The sequence below is a fragment of the Lycorma delicatula genome, chromosome 1, assembly GCF_047948215.1.
Source record: "Lycorma delicatula isolate Av1 chromosome 1, ASM4794821v1, whole genome shotgun sequence".
NCBI lineage: Eukaryota > Metazoa > Arthropoda > Insecta > Hemiptera > Fulgoridae > Lycorma > Lycorma delicatula.
The window spans coordinates 185,876,311-185,897,869 of NC_134455.1; the positions used below are offsets into that span (position 1 = coordinate 185,876,311).

The 21,559-nt window shown below is 30.1% G+C and overlaps 1 protein-coding gene across 1 annotated transcript in view; it reads right to left on the bottom strand.

Annotated features, from left to right (window-relative positions):
• The window catches only part of LOC142317728 (lachesin-like), a 350,935-nt gene extending 333,023 nt beyond the window's left edge, over positions 1-17,912 (bottom strand). Inside the window, exon 1 of the mRNA XM_075354276.1 lies at positions 17,787-17,912. Within this exon, the coding sequence (XP_075210391.1) occupies positions 17,787-17,912 (126 nt within the window). The remainder of the gene's footprint in view (positions 1-17,786) is intronic.
• Between the last annotated feature and the right edge of the window lie 3,647 nt (positions 17,913-21,559).

Below are 21,559 nucleotides of genomic sequence, written 5' to 3' on the forward strand. Positions count from 1 at the left end.
ACTACTAGACAGTCTGTTAATTAAAGAGCTGAGAAGAATAGAAACGCTGTTGGGTGCTTCCCAGTAACGAATAATATAAACTGAGGTACTGTACAACTTTATGAATTCTGTTCTAATTTTTTTTTTTACGTTCCTTTTGTAAAAACGCAATCTAACAAATGACGCATTCATTTTGTTTAATAATTACTATTATCTATGGTAAATTTAAAATAATCATAATTAAGCTTTTTCTGTATTGCAGGTTCAATTAATTTCACTTGATATGTAAATACAAAAACATGATGTATTATGTTTTTCTACTTTTCAGTAGAAAAAATTAATTTTTCTCTCCAAAGTATTAAGATTATTTTAAATAAATACATTAAGAGCCGGATTTTATATTAAACACCATACAAACGAATATTTATAAAAAAAGTGAATTCAGTAACGAAAAAGTTATTACTTACTTCTCATTCAATTATAAAAATTTGCCAAAAACATTACTAAAAGGTAAAAAAAGATAAGGTTTGTTTTTATTATAAAACAAAAATAAAAAATACTTTATTTTTAAATATTTTTTTATAGTTCCAAAATAGTTATACAGGTTAAAATTAAAAAAAATATATCAGTCTAAATGGTATATTTTCGAAAATTGTTTATATAAAATATTTTTGCATCACAACGCGAGCGCATGCACACGAAAATTCTCTTACTATAAAACCTCAAGTGCTAAATAAAATAATTGTTTTGATAATTTATTTATAATAAACTCAGCACATCTATAGATCTCTATCTCTCTCTCCCTCTCTCTCTCACTCCCTCTCTCTCTCTCTCTATATATATATATATATATATATATATATATATATTATTTTAGTTCTCAGAACATTTTATTCTCAGGAAGAAACATACTAGTATATCGGGCGATCTTCAAATACTTCCGGCTGAATAAGATCATTGAGTAATCGAGAGAACTATTAAGATTGTTTATTACAATAACTCTTACATTAAACTTTTTACAAAAGGAACTTTATAAACATATTTGCGTGTAAATTTGACTTTAGAACTTTAACAAAGACTAGCTGCTATATTTACCACCACTTAAAACCCGCAGTTCTAGTCGCACTTGTGTTTATGAATCAAACATCCTCTGTTAAATGCACCTTTTATTATTTTTCAAATTATACATATTTTTGATTTTATATTATACCTTGCACAGTGATCTATGAGTTTTAATCATAATTATGCCACTTTTAGCTATTAATTTGTGTATCGTGAAAAATAAATCACGTAGTGTAGGTCTTTATTTACGTACAGCTTTAAAATTACGAACTAAAATTTACATTGTAACATACGATTACAACGTCTAGTACGATATTCTTTGCATTGTGGTTTCTTGTTAATTCACTAACAAACCTACGCACTTAACTATTAGACATCTGTTAATAAAAGGACTGAGAAAACGTTAAATCTAAGTCACCTATAAATAATGAAACTTTTAAACTAAAAGATATGCACTATGATAGAGTTATTAGTAAAAAGAAAATGAGGTAAAACCACATAAATGAATTAGAATATAAAACTAGTCACCATTTTTGATCGTCAAAGAATTATCAGCATAAAAGATTTAATATTTTTGAAGCAATTAAAAGTGTCTTACTGATAAATGAAGTAAAAACCTACATAAAGTCTACGCTCTGTAATCGGTATCCCCTAGCTTTCTTTTTCAACCAGGCAGTCCAAGTGAAATAGATGATTTTACTATATAAATAAAGTGCAATAACACTACCAACCAACTAAATTTAGTTTTATTGTGTACTTTTTTATTATTATTAATATTTTTTATATAAAAGGTGATAATTTTATTACAAAATACATAATGTCAATTAGTTTTCGATTATTTTTACTTTCCTAGCAAATATAGCTAGAATAGCAATATTGAAGAGGAAAGATTGGAAGTAATGTGAAAACTGACTATTGGGTTTTTTTAAAATCTTTTCATATAAGAATCCAACTAGCACATCTAAACCAAAAAACATATGTACGAGTATATATGTGTGGCACTGCATTTGGAAGTATTGTATCTCATGATTGATTAAACCGATTTTATGAATGGGTCTCTTATATTCGAAATCCCGTAAAGGTCAAAATTAGTAATTGAAATTTGGTACACTTTCCGTTATCCAATCAAGCTGAATCAAGCTGTTTTCATACAGGATTGATTCTGATGACAATATAATATAGCATATTTAATATCTTCCTAAATCTATTATGGCAGATATGTGAAAACGTATTTCTTTGTTTACATAGGGATATATGAAAATCATGTTTCGTATATCGAAACGATTTTGTTACGATAATAAAATGGATTTGTTACAATAAGTTATCTGATTTTTTTATAATGACAAACCGATTTGTTATCGTAAGTAAATGAATTTTGTGATTTTGAATTTTGATTTATTTCAATTTTGTGGTTTTTATTGCAAGCGGGAGACTAAAAAATAAATAATAAAAAACTTTAAAACAATGATTTTTTTTAATGAAATTACTATATGACAGCACAATGGTTATCTTTTTACAAATGTTGAAAATTATTTTGATTATGTTATAATCATTGAAAAATTATTTTCTACTTTTCAGAGAAATTTCGTTTAAAAGAAAACCATTATTTTAATTTTTTTTTTCAATTTATTTATTTTAATTTGGCTCAAATATTTCTGTATATGGGATATTGATCACTAGACTTTTTTCAAAATTCATTAAGTTTGGGGTGATGTCGCGAAAAAACCTATTTCAATATTCTTCAGAGGCATTATAAAAAACCTAATTAAAGCAAATTTGTTACCTACAGTGCATATACAAATAATTCAAAAAAATAATTTTTCAAAAAATCAATTACCACATCTGAAAATTGAAATATATGGTTTTTGTTCTTTTGCACTATCGTCCTTCGATCTAATATTTTTTCAAAGATCGGTTGAAAGTTTATACATCAGTGTACAGCTATCAAGAAATGTTATGATTATTTTAAATTGTAGACCCCGGGCTAAAATGCAAGGTTTTTTAAAATTTTCAGTTTTTATTTTAGCCTTTATTGAAGCGGTTGTTAGATTTAGAGAAAATTTTACTTTAGCAAATTTTTTAGGCTTATCTTTTTAGTTTTTTTAGAAAATTTTTCCTTAAAATTTATTCCACACCTTTAATATATATGTATGTTAATAAAAAAAAAAAGTTATATATATAATAGTTTTTCGGTTTTTACTCTTTTAATTTTTTTTTATTGACAGCTGGAAAAGTCACGCAATTCTTTGCCAGGTTTTAAATGTAAAAGATTGATGAACCGTTCTTTAGTTGTTTTGTAAGTTGAAAACATTTTCTGTTAATGATAATATTTTTAGTGTGTAATAATATGGGAATGTTTCTTGGGTAATTGTTATAAAAATAGTTTTACTAACAACTTCTTTTATTTTGGATATAAAGTTTCACTAATTTATTAATTTATAAATATATATATATATTTTTTATTTTAATTTAATTATTTTAGTTTCTTCTTTTTTATTATTCTGAATTATTTATTTAGGCTTAAATATGATTAATAATTTTGCAAGATAATTATTTAAATATTTAATACTATAATTCAATGCTTAATATAAAAGTTTGTTAAAAGTCTTGTTTATTGGTAAAGAAAAGGCAATATTTGTACAAAACTATTTATTTACTTTTATTTAATTTTTTTAAAGTAATTTTATTTTAATTTCATTGATATGAATCCAACGACTTCATTTCCCAAAATGAAAAATAAATAATAATCATAAATTCAACATGTAAAATAATATTCAATAAAACCAATCATTATTTAATATAAAAAATATTTTAGGCACAATTATTTTAAACAATAAGAAAAAAAATAATTCAGCGGAGAAAGAGTTGTTATTTTGTAATATTTCAGACGTTATTTTAAATAAGAAATTGTTACAACGCTCTTCTCTTCTTGTCATTTTCCTCTTCGTTTATTTGTTATTATGTATCTTTCATCAGTTTTTGTTTAATTTTTATTTTTAAGTCCAAGTCTTGGATTATTCCTTATTGTTCTCCATTGCTATTTTCTTATAATATACAAATTTATAATTTCTCCGATTTGTTTTTCTTTTTATTTAAAATAAGAAGTTACAAATAATTTTCTCTTGATCTTTCCTCTTCTAATATAATCGTTTTCAATTATTAATCCTTATACTATATCATATATATATATGTTTAGAATTGAAAATCTGAAGTTAATTGTAATTATATATATATATACCGTATATATATCAAATTATTTAATCCCCCCAAAAAAAACTTTGTTCACTACTGGAAGTAGATGAAAAATTAACATTCCTTTTACTAAAAGTAAATTAGACTAGTACCTCTTTTACTTTATGTGCTTTACATAAAATAAAAACTGAAACTACAACTAAGAGAAATAAAATCTTCAGACGAGAAACGTATATATTTAGTGTACATTTTATACACACTGTTCTGAGTCAAACTTAAAAGATCATATTTATTTTTTTTATTCAAGTAAAACTCAATAGCTGTCAGAAGCTCTGTATTTTTTTTTTAAATGTTTGAAAACAAAGTAAAAATAATATATTTTAAAACGTTAAATTTATTGACAGCTTTTATGTTAATGTTTTTATTTTGTAAAAAAACACAGAATAAAAAATAATTAAAATATATCTTTATTGTACAGCGATGAAATATATTTTATATTATATATTTGTAAAGACAGATCGTTTTTGAACCAACAAAATAGATTGACATTTATACACACGGATAATAGGGGTTTGACATTTGAAGTCCCACTAGCACTACCCTTACTTCTATATTAAGGGTAAAAGTAGGGATGAAAAATGTCAATGTGTACTGAGGGAGAACTCACAACGATTGACACCTCGGCCTCATATCTACCCTGTCTCAATTCAGTACAGTACACTTCCCCTATGTCTATCTTGTTGTCACTACCCCTAATACTTATGTCAAGAAAGCTTCAGGCCAATTATGTAATCCATGCATAAAAATAAAACAATTTATTGAATAGCTGATTCGTTCTTATGATTCATAATACTATCTGTTTAGAGACGAAGTTGAATTAAAACCGATATTAATGCATTGTAAGGGAGGGTTTAGTTCCAATCCCATTTTAATCAACAAATGTCACTCAATATAACGTCAAATGATTATAACTGTTTTCTAAAGATATTCTATTATAATAAAATAGATACAATTTTGTTAATTTTATGTAACTGACTGACAATAACATAGAAAATATATTAATAGATAAAGCATTTCTTTATTTGAAAAAATTCATTGGTTGGTGTATCTTCAATCATAAATAAATATACATATATATATATATATATATATATATATATATATGCATACAATATGTTTCAAGCCATGTTTAATTTATTTAAGTAGTATGCTTTAGATATATTAAATTATTCAATACGTAATACAAAATTAAATATAAGACGTATAAAAATAAAAAGAATAAAAAAATATAAAAATTCAAAGAAAATTTATACATACAATGAAAACTTATGTCTGGAAATATATGGTTTTTTAATGTAAAAAAAAATTGCAAAATAAAAACTTACAAAATCAAGTTTACCATCCAAGAAATAAAAAGCAGACCAACAGAGTTGGAGAAGGAAGTCGCGTTAAAAAAGAGAAAGATTTATTATACTAACAAAAAAACGTATATTGACAATGGGGGTGAAAATTGTCAGAATGTAATATCACTGTAGTCAATTAAATAGTAGTTAAATAAAATTTAAATAATAGTTTCGTGTTGTTATACCAACTTTTTTTACTATGAATAATTGTACGTTCCAACTCATTATTTGAATTGCAAGACTTTTAAAATATTATAAATTAACATAATATTCGAGCTACAGATTACTATTTGATTATCGTGTGATCATTCTTTTGTATTCTATGAAAATAAACGTTCTATTAAAGGTCATATATGAATTCTATAGACTTTCTAAAAAACGTCTGACAAATAAATACAGTCTTATAATACTATAAATCACGCAAAATTTTATTTGTAAATTCGTTTAAATCACACCATCAAAGCGTCGTTCAGACGATTTTCAGCCTAACAGAGATGACAGAAGTAACGTTATATTACTATGATATTTAATAATTATGATCATCTAAATGGAGAACTAAAACGTTTTAGACGCGTCCGTTCAGTGGTGATCGAGTTAAACGAACAAGTTTTTACATTTTCTGAAAAATGGATAATATTAAATTTTGAGTTTTTATAAAGCAGTTTGTTTTCAGGTGCTTCAAATCAGCTGCTTCTCCAGGTGGTTCAACCTGTAAGATGAACACACAAAAAAGTTAAATTTTACTCTAAAGGACTTTTTTCAGTTCGATTTTGACGGATTATAACCGAAAAAAACAAAGGAGAAGACAGACCCTACTCCTTATTGGAGCAGGGTCTCCTTCTTAAATTAGCTTTGCCTCATTTAAATGTGGTAAAACCGTTCAAGCGGAAGAACGCTATGACCATTGAAATCGTTATAAAATATCACAATACCATATTAAATTATTACTGACCGAAAGTAGGCAAGCTTACTGACATTAGAAACATCTTGATAGAACGTGTCACCAAATTTTACATTATGGTTTCATTATGAAAAAGCTTTCCATAGATAAGCAGATATATTCATGGATGGGTTAGTCGACCGAAAATGTATTTGAATGTATTTTTAAAGAATATGATCCGATGGCCCCGGGTTCGAATACCGGTCAGGGATGGCATTTTTCATGAGTTACAAAAATTACATTTTATATTCCTATGCACAAGCTTTGAGTTTCTGTAGTGAATTTCATCAATTAAAAAATAAAAAAAACCTAGATTCGCTATTATAAGTCAGGACCAAACTACCGCATAAACAATGGAATGGATGTAAGCAGACGAAATCTCGCCAAAAAGAGCGAAAATGGTTCTAACTGCAGGAAACGTCATTGGTTCTGTTTTTTAGGATTCTAGTAGTGTGTGCTCATAAACTTCCGTGGAAAAAGGAGAACGACTACCGGAGACTACTAAGCTTTACTACTCAAGCAGTTGGAGAGCGCTGGTCAGCTCCTTATAATAGTAATGCTCCTGCACACACCTCTCATGTTGCTGTAAAACTTCTTGATCTACGCTTCGAAGTCCTTCCAAACGCGCCGTGTTTGCTGTATTTAGCTCCCAGCAGTTATTTTCTCTACCTAAACCTGAATAAATGGTTCGCTGGACATTGATTTATTTCAAACGATATTGTGAAAGTTGAGAAAACCACCTACTTTGTAGAATTAGAAAAATAGCATTATAACTTAAAGTATTAAAATGTTGGAAAGTCATTGGTCTAAATGTAACAAATTGCAAGATTACTTCGATGAAAAATAAAAATTCTCGTCATTTTCTTTCTCACTGAGAATTTCCAAACGGCCCTCGTAAGTCAAAATTTCTGATTTAGCTACGAATAATGACATCAATGAATGTCAATCTTGAATGAATGAATCTTTACTGCCTAATATTATGACTAATATAATTAATTATATTCCCAAAGTATATTAGATTTTTGTGCCTATTTTAAGCGCGTTTATAAAATATAACCCTTTCTTTAAGTATTAGTGTAATAACAATTTTGAAATTTAACAAATGTTTTATTTAATTTTTATCCCAGTTGTAAAAATTCAATACATGTATTTTAACAAGAAGGATAAAACTGTATTAAAAGAAATACTGGACATTTGCGGGGAATTGAATCCAAGACATCAGATTAAATGTCAGCATGCTGTAACCAACTGTTCGCAAAGACAGCTTGCTTTCATTTTAGGTTTGATGTACATGATTAAAGAATTATATTTTTCTATTTCCCTGATTAAAATAGATATCTTTTAAATATGTTCTAGAACTTAAAAAACAAAAAAAAAAACAAAACAAAATAAACAATTCATAATGAAAAGTACATTTAAATTAAAAATAAAAAAAACCTTTTAAGTTGAAAGGGTAAAACAATTTTTTTAAAACAAAGTTATATTTTTAAAAATTAATATCTTTTACTGCTCAGGGTATATTTTTTCAAAGATATTCCATTATATTCTATTTCTTGTAATATATCCTATAATTAAGGATTGTAATTTTTGATTTAGTAATGAAATGGGAAAAATCAAATTTACATCCAATCTAACCTCCTTCATAATATAAATAACCTTCATATCCCTAACTTTCATCCAAACTTAAAAAAAAAATTTAAATAATTGATCTTTTTAATAATAAAATAGGTCAGATTCATATTTTTAAAGCGTTCCGGAGATCAGTTTTTCTAATAGTTATTTGGGTATCTTCCAATATCACATGTCCTCAGATTTAATTTCCGATTAAAGGCTATCATTTTTTCAAATTAAATTTTATGGATAATCTTCCTTTTATTAAAATATATGTATACATCGATCTCTGTTGTCGATTTACTCATACGTAACAAATTATTTAACTAAAACGTTTGTGAATTTTTAGAATTTAGTGAAATTTTTGATTCGGAACTTCATAAAATTCCAGGGATGAAACTATTGAAATATCTAAATACTAACATTTTTTAATTCAGTGCTGCAAAGAAAATCCTACCAAGCTTTCATTATTTTCTCAACCCTTAATATAGTAAACTTTATTCAACGTTATCTAACAAAGTAGTAAGAGGATAAGAGGTAACACACCGGGTTGGTCTAGTCAAATCAGCTGATTTGGCAGTCGAGACTTCCAGCGTTCAAGTCATTGTAAAGCCAGATATTTTTACACGGATTTGAATATAGATCGTGGATACCGGTGTTCTTTGGTGGTTGTGTTTCAATTAACCACACACCTCAGGAATGGTCGAACTGAGAATGTACAAGACTACACTTCATTTACACTCATACATATCATCCTCATTCATCCTCTAAAGAATTATCTTAACGGTAGTTACCGGAGGCTAAACAGGAAGAAAAAAAAAAGAGTATAAGGGGTGCATTCGCTAAGAAAAATATTGTTTATTCGGGAATGAAAACTAAAACTTTTAATTGAAGTAACTTGTTATAGCTTATTGCTACATCTCTCTGACAATTACATTTGCTTTTTGTAATATAATTTTTTTTTAAATGTTATAATAAAATAAGTCACGAAATTTTGTCGATAAATGTTGCTTAAACAATGACAAATACGGCAAATCAATAATATAAATTTATATAAAACAGCAATAAAAGTAATAGACTACCTGTCCGTTAGAAACGCTTTTATGATTGGAATAAAAATATGAACGATGTATAGAAAAAAAGAATACAATGTAAAGTTATGAATATCAAAGTAGTAGGGTGTTTTCTGATTTATAACATTCAATTATCAAAAATGTTTTAGATTTATGTAGATGACTGGTTATAATTTAAATTGTATAAATTGTTAGTCATCTGCAAATCTCCGGAAGATTTATACCGGCCAACCAAGCGGAGTGAAGTGTACTCATGGGATGAGTAAAAAAAAAGGGTGGATGATATTATCCCATAGTAAGAGTATAAAGCGGCGGCAGTGGAGAGATTGTGAGTAAGAGGGCAGTGGTGGTGGGTCCTATTCCGTTTGCATCCGGACTATTTTGAGCCCGCTTTGCGCTTCGGGAAATAAAATAGCTATGAATAACCAACAGTAAAATCTATATTGTCAGTATGTTATATATATATATATATATATATATATAAGCTTTAGTTTATCCCGGAATAGTCAAATGATATTATTGTGTTTTGAAACTGTTAATTCACAGTTGATTATTGCATTTTATAAAGTACTCTATTACGAAAATGAGAATTAAAGTTTAAAATTCGTAATTATAAATATCAATTTATTAACACAATCTTGGCTAAATCATTATCAATCTGGCATAAAAAATTATTAGTGTAAGATTTTAATTAAATGGCTGACAATAATAATGTAAATGTTTTCTGGCATTTAAAAAGAGCCTTAAATTGATCACTTCCTTAATAATTAGATTAAACAATAATCTATTATCTTTTTATTTATTAAAATCAGAATATTTTGTAAGTATTTTGTTTATTTAATCCAAAAAACAATTAAAAAAATTATATCGTTTTAGTATTTTTTTGAAAAATCTTTGTTCTGTGGGTAATAAATACATAAAATTTAAACAAAATTTTGTAGAAAATTTAATTCTAAACAAAATATTGTAACATAAGTTGAATAAAACAAAGAAAGGTTAGAAAAATTCGAATTTTATTTAGAATTAATACACTAGACCAAAGTGTACCAGATTATAATAAATGTTCAAAAATGAGCTCGCCATTTTCAACACATTTCTTTGCACGCTTTTTTACTGCTTTTGTTGCTCTTTTTAGTTATTCAGAGCTGTCCTTTAGTTGCTCAGCCGCATATATATAACACAGTCAATTAATTCCTCATGAGAATGTATTGTTTTTTTGGACACTATATTTTTTATCCAAATCAAGGCGCAGAAATTTAAGGTGTTAGATCAAGTGACCTTGGTGGCCAGGAAATGTGGTTTGCCAGGAATGAGCCTTCACGAACCAACAATTTCTCAGAAAAATTATGATTTAAGGGATTAGAAACGACACAAGAGAAGTGGGGAAGTGATTCATTGTGCTGGAAGTATACTATGCATTTCACCGATAGTGTAACATCTTCAAGCAGCTGCGGCAATTCTTCTTCAAGAAAGGGTCCCTCAGTATTAAGTATACTACTCAGTATTTAATGCTTAAATACTGAGTAGACCTCAGTATTTAAGCAGCCAAACAGCTGATTGTGAAGAAGGCTGCACCATACATTGACGCTAAACCGGTGTTGAAAATTGCCTTCCACCGTTTCATCAGGATTTAATTATACCCATTCATGCTCATTATGTAAGTTGTTGACCCACCTCGTGTGAAATTTGCTTGGTCGGTAAACAAAACATAGTTTTATAGTTATTCGATTTGTATCCAGTTGCAGAACTCCAAGGGAAGCGGACCGTTTCCTGGTTGTAGATGGTAAGTGGCTGTTAATGAAAAGAATATAACTTTTAAGTGTTCTCCAAATATTAAATGCAAAACTCCGATCCGGTTAGAAAGACGTCGTGTACTGATGTACACGACATAAATTCATCCAACATAATTGCATCATGTTGGATAGACTGTTCGTAGCCGGTATAAATACAAGGTAGTGAACCTGTTTCCCGAAGGGTGCAAATTCGCGATAACTGTTTTGGGATCTGGAATCCTGTGATTCGGAAAACGAGTTCAATATTCTACTACAGCAGATATAGAATTATTATTTCACACACCCAAAGTTAATACCATATTAACGTATTCCTCTGTTGTAATAAATACGGCATTATATGAATGGCATCATGCTCAAACTAAAATTCTCAGAAAATCTTCGCTAACGACAGAACAGTTCCCTATACACTTAATGTACCTTACGGAATGATTTAAACACTAATACAATATTAAACATTGTTGATCAGCAGTTGGTATTTATTTTATTGCCAATTTTGAAATAATAATTTCAATATTTTGTTCATATTATATTCTGTACAAGTTTTGTTTAAAAGTTTTACGTGTTTATTACCCACTGAACAAATTTATTTTACGCCAAACATAAAAAAAAAGATTTTTTACCCCTTTTCTTTGTTTTCTTCCCAGATTTCTCAAAACCTACTACAGATACGGTATGTATCTGGTATATATCCATGTATCCATGATATGGTAAATATTTTATTTGATTTAGCACGTCAAGAACCATAAAAAATTTCTAATTTTGCCGCTTTTTATTTCATAAATATTTCATTACGACCTCATTTCAAAGGCTAGCTGAAACTCAAGAGAAATTTTTCACTAGCCGTAAATCGCAAACAAAGCATTTTGAAACATATGTTTTTATAAACTTTTTCGATTACTTTCACGTGTAGAATAGTTTATGAGATATATAGAATAAAGAAAAATTATCCGATTAAGTAAAGATAATTTGTAAAACGAATTCTGAGGAATTTTTATTTTTGTAATTCTAAATTATTTTTATACCTACGGAACAAATCATAAAAAAAGATTTGTTTTGTCAGATACATACAGAATTGCCGTTAGATGTCTGTAGATAATTGGGTAATATAGATAACTAGAAAGTTATCAAAATAATTATAAATTTCTCCAGTAAATACTTTTTGAACATTGGTTAATAGTCTTGGAAAAATAATTTTGTGTGTATGGGTAAATAAAAATATCAAGTGTGTATGTGTTAATGTAAATAAAAATATCAACGGAGTCCTAAGTTTTATTTTTTTTTTAAATATCAAAACCATAATTATTATTCATTTATAAATAAAATATATACTGTGTATCCGAGCTAAAGGTATTCAAAAGTAATGGCCTATATTTAGAAAACCAGTAGTCGTAATCTCTTAAACGTAGGCTCAACCAACAGGGAATATTTTCAAGATTTGTTGTGCATAATCTCCAGGTTGCTGGAATACGCATGCGCAGGCAAGCCAACTTACAACGTAATTGTATTCAGTAGCAGTGAACCTCATAGTAAACCCACCGGGTTGGTCTAGTGGTGAACGCATCTTCCCAAATCAGCTGATTTGGAAGTCGAGAGTTCCTGCGTTCAAGTCCTAGTAAAGTCAGTTATTTTTACACGGATTTGAATACTAGATCGTGGATACCGATGTTCTTTGGTGGTTGGGTTTCAATTAACCACACATCTCAGGGATGGTCGAACTGAGACTGTACAAGACTACACTACATTTACACTCATACATATCGTCCTCATTCATCCTCTGAAGTATTATCTGAACCGTAGTTACCGGAGGCTAAACAGAAAAAAAAGAAAATTGAACCCCAGTGTCAGTAGTAGAGATGTAAACCCCACAATAGAAGGTTCATTGGATGTTTGGTTAGTTCAGTCCCAATCAATTACGTGTATTCAGCAGCGGGTACGAACTGAATGGAATATCGATCCCCTTACATCCAAGTCTTTCAGAACTGGAAGCTTGATTTCAAAAAGTGGAAATCATACGAAATTTCTCAGTCAGTGACACACTGTAAATCGAGTGTGCCATGCATTCACTACCAGTCCTGGAACGTCAGTTAGGGAGTTAGTTACGAACTGCAAATTCCTCGTTCTACTGCTCACGACTTTGTTTACAAGCGGCTCCGTTTGCGAGCCTAAAACTTACAACTCCATCACATTAATCCAAATGATCGCGGCCTACGATATTAATTTGCTGCAGAGGTAGTGCGTAGTACCGATAACAATCCTAATTATAATGATATGTTGTTATTTAGTGATGATGCTACCTTTCATACATGTGGGAAATTTATAGAAACAATTTTAGAATTTTGTGCACGGAAGACCTCCATACGATATTGAAAATGAAAGGGACACATCGAAAGTCACTTTGTGTTCAAGACTGCACAAAGATAGCATCATCAGTCGTTTTTTAATGGAGTCCACTGAGGCAGGACACATGTATCTCATCCTGCTTGAGAACTTTGCTGATCGTCAAATTCATGCAGGCTTCAGCTTTCAACAAGGTGGTGCTCCAGCAAACTTTCATCGATATTTTACCATGTTCCTGAGCAACACTTTCCTCGGATGTTGGATTGGAAGAGAAGGTCCAATTGCAGGCCACAAAGATCTCCAGACATCACTTCTTTGAACTCTTTTGCTTGGGGATTTATTAAAAGTTATATAAGTTTTAATAGGTACATAATTTTCTAGTTATAATTCTTTATAATACAAAAACTTTCTTAAAATTCAATTATATTCTTAAGTATGCCACCTTCTTAATAAAAAATAAAAGGTAACAAATTGTTTTATTTCAATTTAGAATCAGTTACAAAAGTATAATAAAAGTAAAATAGTTTTATTTTTTATACAACACGTTTGTATGAATGTGTTTTTATATGTATGTCTACAAAACGTCCATATGAATGTATTTATAAGTAACATACGCTTTCAGATTGTAATGTCAAATAAAAATTATGATTACCGTAAAATATTTTGAAAGACGAAATTATAATTCTTTCATATCAGTGGCTAAATAAAAATATATTAGTTACACAAAAAGCCTCAATCATTCATTTATCGGGCTGAACGATTTATCATTACTTCCATCAGTGCTATATCATTCTACGTGTTACACACGTATAAAGATAAGACTGGTAGTTCAATCAGAAACCCTGAAATTATTTCTTAATTTTGTGAGTGGGTCTTATTTTCTGAAGAGAAAGACATTTCTTTTTATTGCATAATAATTTCGATCCAGAATTGCTTATCAGTAATCTCTGCTCCCACCTAGGTAAAACTGCGGGTATTTTCAAATTGGTTGTTGTTCTTACTTGGAGGAGTCTTTGTTGTTTCATCTGAGTGAAAACTGCATTTTTTCAGTATTCGGTCGTCCTTTCTCTCTATCCACGTTTTACCTTCTTTTTGTTACCTGTTTTGAATTTGGTTTTATGACCCGGAACATTTAGACCGCGCTTCATGAATTCTAGACGAGAAGAATGATTATGGACTAAATTAGGGACTTTTTCATTCCGGTAGCATACTATAAATCTTGTAACCAAAAATAAATCAGGAAAGCCGGGACTCTGAACTCTCCTAAAATTTTATAGAAAAATTATTATTTTTTGTTTTTTAGAATAATTACACTTATTTATTTCTGTAGTAAGGGTAAACAGAAACAAACTGACAACAAAGTTTTTATACTTTCATAGAATTGTTTACTTATTGTTATATAGTGGAAAAATAATGATACACGAAAAAGTATTTCAAAAAATCGATATTTTTAACTTCGATCGCCTCCCTTATTCCTTTTGTTGTGAGCAGAATATGTTTTTGAGCCATTTGCTCAAAAAAGCTATGAAATAAGTATTATAATAATAACCTTGCAATAAGCATAGTAATAGTGCATATTACTATGCCTAGGAAGAGATTAAAAAAAATCTTTAAAATGTAAGCAATAAATTAAAAGATACCTTTTTAGAATTTTTGTGGAAAGGGGGAAGTTTTTTTTAAATGGTAAGTTCAACATTTAGGCACGTAAATGAGCTGAATATAAAATGGGAAAAGTGACCCCCAATGAAAAACTTTTAACAACAAATTTCCCATAAATACGATTCTCTGTACCGACATCGGATTTCATCAAAATCGGTTAATCCAGTCAAATGTTATTAGGGCGTGTTTGATCACCAACACACTTATATATGTACGTACGTACGGATATTACCGGATATTATCTTTTCCTTTTTTTGAGTCCCTGGATCACGAAACGTCGTGAAATACAAAAAACCAATGCAACATTTCTGACTGTTACCATACTTTCATTCTTGTAACATATCTCCTGAGATTTAACGCCAGGAAAGTAAAATATTACTTAAAAAAATAATATATATATATATATATATATATATATAAAGGAAAAAAAAATATCGCGATGTTATATGTTTATAAACGTGTAATATCATGAATGGGTAACAGAAATTATTAGAGAATATCAGAAAAACTTAATATATTTTCATCTTTAATTTTGTAATTTAGAATATTTTATTCAAATATAGGAAGTCTCTTTATGGTAGATGTTTGATGTTTTAGTTTATTAGTAAATCTAATATATAGATGCAAAAGATTGTGATAAGTTCTCTCTGTCTATACATTTGCAACAACAACATGCAAGACCAACCGACCGATTGCTTTCAAAGGGAAGGTTTTAAGTAATAAATTGAGACTCTCTAATGAAGTTGTGAAGTTTTCCTTGTCAAAGGTATGGATACTTTATTTATCACAGTTACTAATATTCTGTACTTTGCAATTTTTTTCCAGTGTTTGTAAATCTGAATACTTTGTTTTTATCAATTTTATCCTCATAATCATGAGGGTAACGAACGATACGGGAGATCCCCTTGCTATACAGGGAAGGTGAGCGAAGCGAGACCTGAGCGATTTTTACATTTTAATAATGAACAATAAATTGTAATGTTGTAATCTATTTTTTATTTGTAGCTAACATTAAAACTGAATTAAATTTTTATTATAAAATAATACTTATAGAAAAATAACTAACTGTTTTAAGAAATACTTTCTTAAATAGAAATCACCAATAAAGTAATGAAATCTTCAAATTTACGAAAATATTAGTTAAATTTATAAGGATATCAGAAAGATCCAAAATAATACATAATTTTAAACTTAGAAATTCGTTGATTATGTTAAGTCTAATAATTTTAATTGACATTAATATATATGTTGCTCATATTCTTAAAACCAGAATATAATTTCGAAGAATAGTACGTGACTTCAAAGTATATCTTTATATTTACCCCTGTCTTATTGTTACTAAAACAAGAATAAACTCTGTATCTTTGTCATGTGAATATAATTTTTTTTGTATGTAATGAATCGCTTGCTAGCCTCTTACAGTCGATTATTTATCAAAATAATTACAGCTAAACAAAATTTCTCATTTAGGATTTGCACATTAAAGCACATATAACCATAAAAAAAAAAAACAGTTTAGATGAGCTATAGGAATGGAACGGAACGAAGAATGGCGGGAGTTTCAAATTTCTCCCAACATATCGCAGAGCCTGGACAATGTCCCTTGCTGCTATATCTTTGTATTATCGGGGGATTTCATCGGTTATTTAGTGGCAGTTATAAATTTTAAGTTTTATTTATGGACGGATTTGGTAATTTGCGTTCCTATCCGTATGTACCATCGTGAAATTTATTTACTGGTTCTGACCGTGAGAGACTAAGCTTTTGAGCCTAGTAATCCCAGCATGACTCCCCTTCAGTCCATCCGCTGAAGTCCTTTTGGTACCAGCACCTATGGGCTACCAGGAGTGCGCCTACCAAAGCCCTAGTTATTTGGAGGAAAAAAAGCACCCCATTCTCCGGAGGGAGTCGCATATGCTGACTAAATGAAATTGTGGTCTCTTTGTGGGACAGTGTGGGGTGTTTTCTAGATTTTTATAGTTTTAACAAAATTTAATTGCGAAAACGGTCACTTTCGCGGCCGAAATTTTCGCACGGTTTCCATTTATAGGCGATATAGAGGCTCCTAAGCCTATTTTGTCAGTTTTTGACTCTTGTACCGCCTCTTCACGGTGGTTCGTTTAGTACGGCATGAGGCTGTTTTCTTATACCCTGGGAAGTACGGTCCTCTCGGCAGATGTCCCGGAGATGGCCGTGTTCGGACACGGCCACTCTCCCGAACAGCTTGCGTGCCTGCGCCACCCCCACCACGGATACGGTTTGTAGTCCTGCATCGTAGAAAACAGTGACGTTTCTGTCAAACCACGGTGCTCCAAATATCGTCCGCATCGTTATGTTTTGGACGGCTTCTAATTTCTTTTGAAGTGTGGAGTTCAACAAAGCTCTCCATGCCGAGTAAGCATATGTTAGAATCGGCAGGACGTATAACCGAAAAATGAGAAATTTGGTCGCCGGTGGATATGGGCTGGCACTATTCAGTACTGGCTATAGTGATGCCCTGACGGCCTTTGCCCTTTGGGTCACATATTTAACATGTCCTCCTAAAGTAAGCCGTTTGTCCAAGACTACTTGACTGTTTTCTCAAATGGGATTTTCTCTCCTGAGATTTCCAGCTGCCTGGCTGGAGCACATGTCTTGTATGTGAACATCACTGCCACCGATTATAAGCTATAGAAAACGTAAAAAATTGCAACATAAAAAAAAAAAAACAAGAAATTTAAATTTAATTTTCCATTACCTTATAGGCAGCCAAATCATCAACAACACATGTTAATATTGCTTCTCGGCCAACTGGAATAGTCACGTTAGCAATGGACTCTCCAAATTTTGGTACATCTGTAAAAAAAGCGCAATATTTACACATTTTTATCAAATAACTTTATTAAGGTTGAAAATTTGATGTTGAATGAGGTGGTCATTCGTCTTCACATTCAAGAATCAGTTGGTCAAATCACCGTATCTACCGGATCGACTACTGCATCTGTTAACCGACATTTCATCGTCATGTTGCTGTATTAAAGACACGGACTTAGCCGCTCTACAGCATTCATCCATGGGTTTAGATATGGTCAAACCAAATCAACAACACGGTACTTATAATTTATTATAAAAAGTGTATCAAAAAATTAAGGTGTGTGTTAAAAGTGCAATTAAAAATTAACATTAGTAAAATATTCAAGTTCGTGAATATTTGAATATTTTATGACATGTTCGTGAATGTTTTATAACACAGTTAAAATTGTATCTATGAAGCTAGCCAGGTATAAGGAACCAACCCATTGGTTGGTTCTATATGTTGGTTCCACTGTAATTCCAGTTTGGACAAGTTCACTTTATCGTTCTGTACAAAACACGCGCGCACATATCTCAGGCAATCTTTCTATTTTTCGCTGACCTGTAAGTAGCAGATGTTAGCAATATCGTATCATATTTACAACCAATCCAGTTCATTCAACTTTACGCATAAGTTATACTTTAACGTCTTTTTTATGACGTTTACCCTTTAACCTTATTTTGTAATAACTTATTTTCATTCAAATTTAATATTATTCTGTGTATGATTCCAATAAAAATGGAATTCAAAGATTTAATTAAAAAACGAGGCATTATGAAGAATAGTGAAGCCAAATTAAAAACATTTATTGAAAACTTTGATCTTAATTCAGCCGATTACGATCTATTTAAGTTTGATAAACTATTAGAATACGAAAAGCTATTTTTCGATGTTCAATATGAAGTCGAATTGCACCAAGATGCGACAGATGAGGACCTTGAAGTATCACTTATAGCCTTTTTGATAAACTTAAGTTAAAACATAAAAAATTAGAAAATCGTTTCAAAATTTAACTGATGCAACTAAAGTGATTAACAAACCTAATCCAATTTCTTTAAAACCTATACAAATTGACCCCTTTCACGGTGATTTGAAGACTTGGCATAAATTCTTTGATCTTTTTAGTAGTTTAGTTCATAATCGAAAAGAATTTTCTGTTGAAAAATTTTATTACTTTATAAATTTCTTAAGAGGCAATGCTCTTGACGTAATAAAACATTTATCACTAACGTCTGAAAATTATGAAACTGCAATAGCACTACTTAAAGCTCGTTATGATAACAAAAGGCTAATAGAAGCTAAAGAAATTATAGAAATTATACTGCTTTAGAAATTATACATTTAAAACCATTAAAAAGGAAAATTCTGAAAATTTATCTAAATTCATTGATCAAAGTAATTCAAATGCCCTGCAGAATCGAACTATTGATTATTTAGAATTTATTATAATACCGTTAATTATTCAAAACGTAAATTTATATACTTTAGAGACTGGGAAAAAACATTGAAAAACAATGAATTTCCAAAGTTAGAACAACTCATTTCTTTCTTAGAATGTAAGCGTAAACTACTTGAATCCACTGACACGATTTAATGTAATGAAAAGGTATAACCGTCTTATATTACTAAAATAGTAATGTTGTTACTAAATGTAAGCTAAGTGTTGATTTAAATATTAACTTTAGGAATGAAAACTTTAATTTTAATTTGAAATGTCATGTATTGCCATATATTACAGGTCTGTTACCTAATGATTTTGTAAACGTAACTGACTGGGAAATCCTTCTCAACTTTTCCTTGCGATCCTAATTTTAATATTCCCGGGAAAATCAACACTCTTCTAGGAGCTCAATATTATCTTTCTCTACCTAAGCCTGTTCAATTAACTCATAATTCTAATCATACCATACTTCAACAAACCCGTCTTGGTTTCATAGTTTGTGGTCAAATCACTACTAAACCTTGTAAGCGGGAAAACAATTCAATATCACTGCTTGTTAGTAATGAACAGCTTTCGTCCCAATTAGAATCATTTTGGAGATCTGAAGAGATAGAAGATCGATTACCAACCAAAGAGAAATCTTTCTGCGAAAAATATTTTGTTGAAAATACCTTTCGTGATCAACGAGGCAGATTTGATGTGTCCCTTCCTCGTAAGGAAAATTGTACTTTAGGAGATTCTTATGCAAATGCCAAACATTGTTTCAATTTATTACAGCGTAGATTTAAGAAAAATCCTAAACTCAAGAAAGACTACTTCCATTTCATGAAGGAATATAACTGGATCACATGCAACCTGTAAATTCATTTCAGTCCAAGATTCCATCTGAAACCTTTTATTTGTCCCACCACGCATTATTTCCTGAATCTTCCACCACTACTAAAACTAGAATAGTATTTGACGGTAATGCAAAAACATCAAAAGGCCGACTCTTAATTCAATTCTTGCTACAGGTCCAGTAGAACAACAAGATTTATTTTTTTTATAATTCGTTTTAGAACTCACAGCTACAAGCTATTGGGAGATATTCTAAAATGTACAGACAAATTCTCATTAATCCTCGAGATTTTTCATTGTAAAGAATTCTTTGGTGTGATGATACTAACTCATCAACCATTCCATATAGCTTACAGACAGTTACTTTTGGTTTAGCACCTTCAAGTTTTCTGGCAACAAGATGTTTGATTGAAATTTCCAATCAAAATGAAGCCTCTTTTCCTCAAGCTTGCCAAGTAATTAAGCAAGATTTTTATTTCGATGATCTGCTCACTGGTTGTGACAACATAGATCAGTTGAAACAATTATACAATGACGTTTCGTTATTGCTTAGCAAATATGGACTTTAACAACATAAATATGCCACTCCAACTTTCCAGATATATTTACAATTCTGATTCTTTCATAAAATTAGATAAGAAAGAAATATCAAAACACTTGGATTCTCAAGTTGATGATTTCATTTATCAAATCAAACCAAAGGATAATAATACATTAACGTTCTGTTTTATCAATTATTTCTTCATTGTTTGATCCTTTGGGTCTATTTCCTCCTACAATCGTTCCATTTAAAGTGTTCAAACAAGAGCTATAGTGCGCTAACCTTCAATGGGATGAAGTTCTTCCCGCTCCGCTAGCTTAAAAATGGAATTCTGTGTATTATCAGCTCAAATCGTCAAATAATTTTAAGATTCCTAGATTAGTTAAAATTAGTTTAAGTAAGAGTTATCAATTGCACGGATTTTGTTATGCAAGTAGTAGTGGCATATGGTGCTTGTCTTTTCATCAGATCTGTAGATAGCAATAAACACATTGTGTTCAAAATCTAAAGTTGCTCCTGTCAAGCAAATCCTAGGTTAGAGCTAAATGCGGCTCTTCCATTATCTCGTTTATTCAATAAGGTTAAGAGTATTTTAGGTATAAGATTTGATTCAATCCATTTTTGGTCGGATTCTAAAGTAGTGCTTTACTGGTTGTCATCAGTTCCTAATCGATGGAAGGTATTCGTCGCAAATAGATTTTGCGAAATTCAAGAGCCAGCTAAGGAATTCTTATGGAAGCACATTCTTTCAAGGGATAACTCCGCACACATCCTGTCCTGTGGTTGTATTAACTTCATCACAACTATGATAGAATGGTCCGTCATTTCTGAAGGAAGAGGAGAACGCCTGGTCATCCA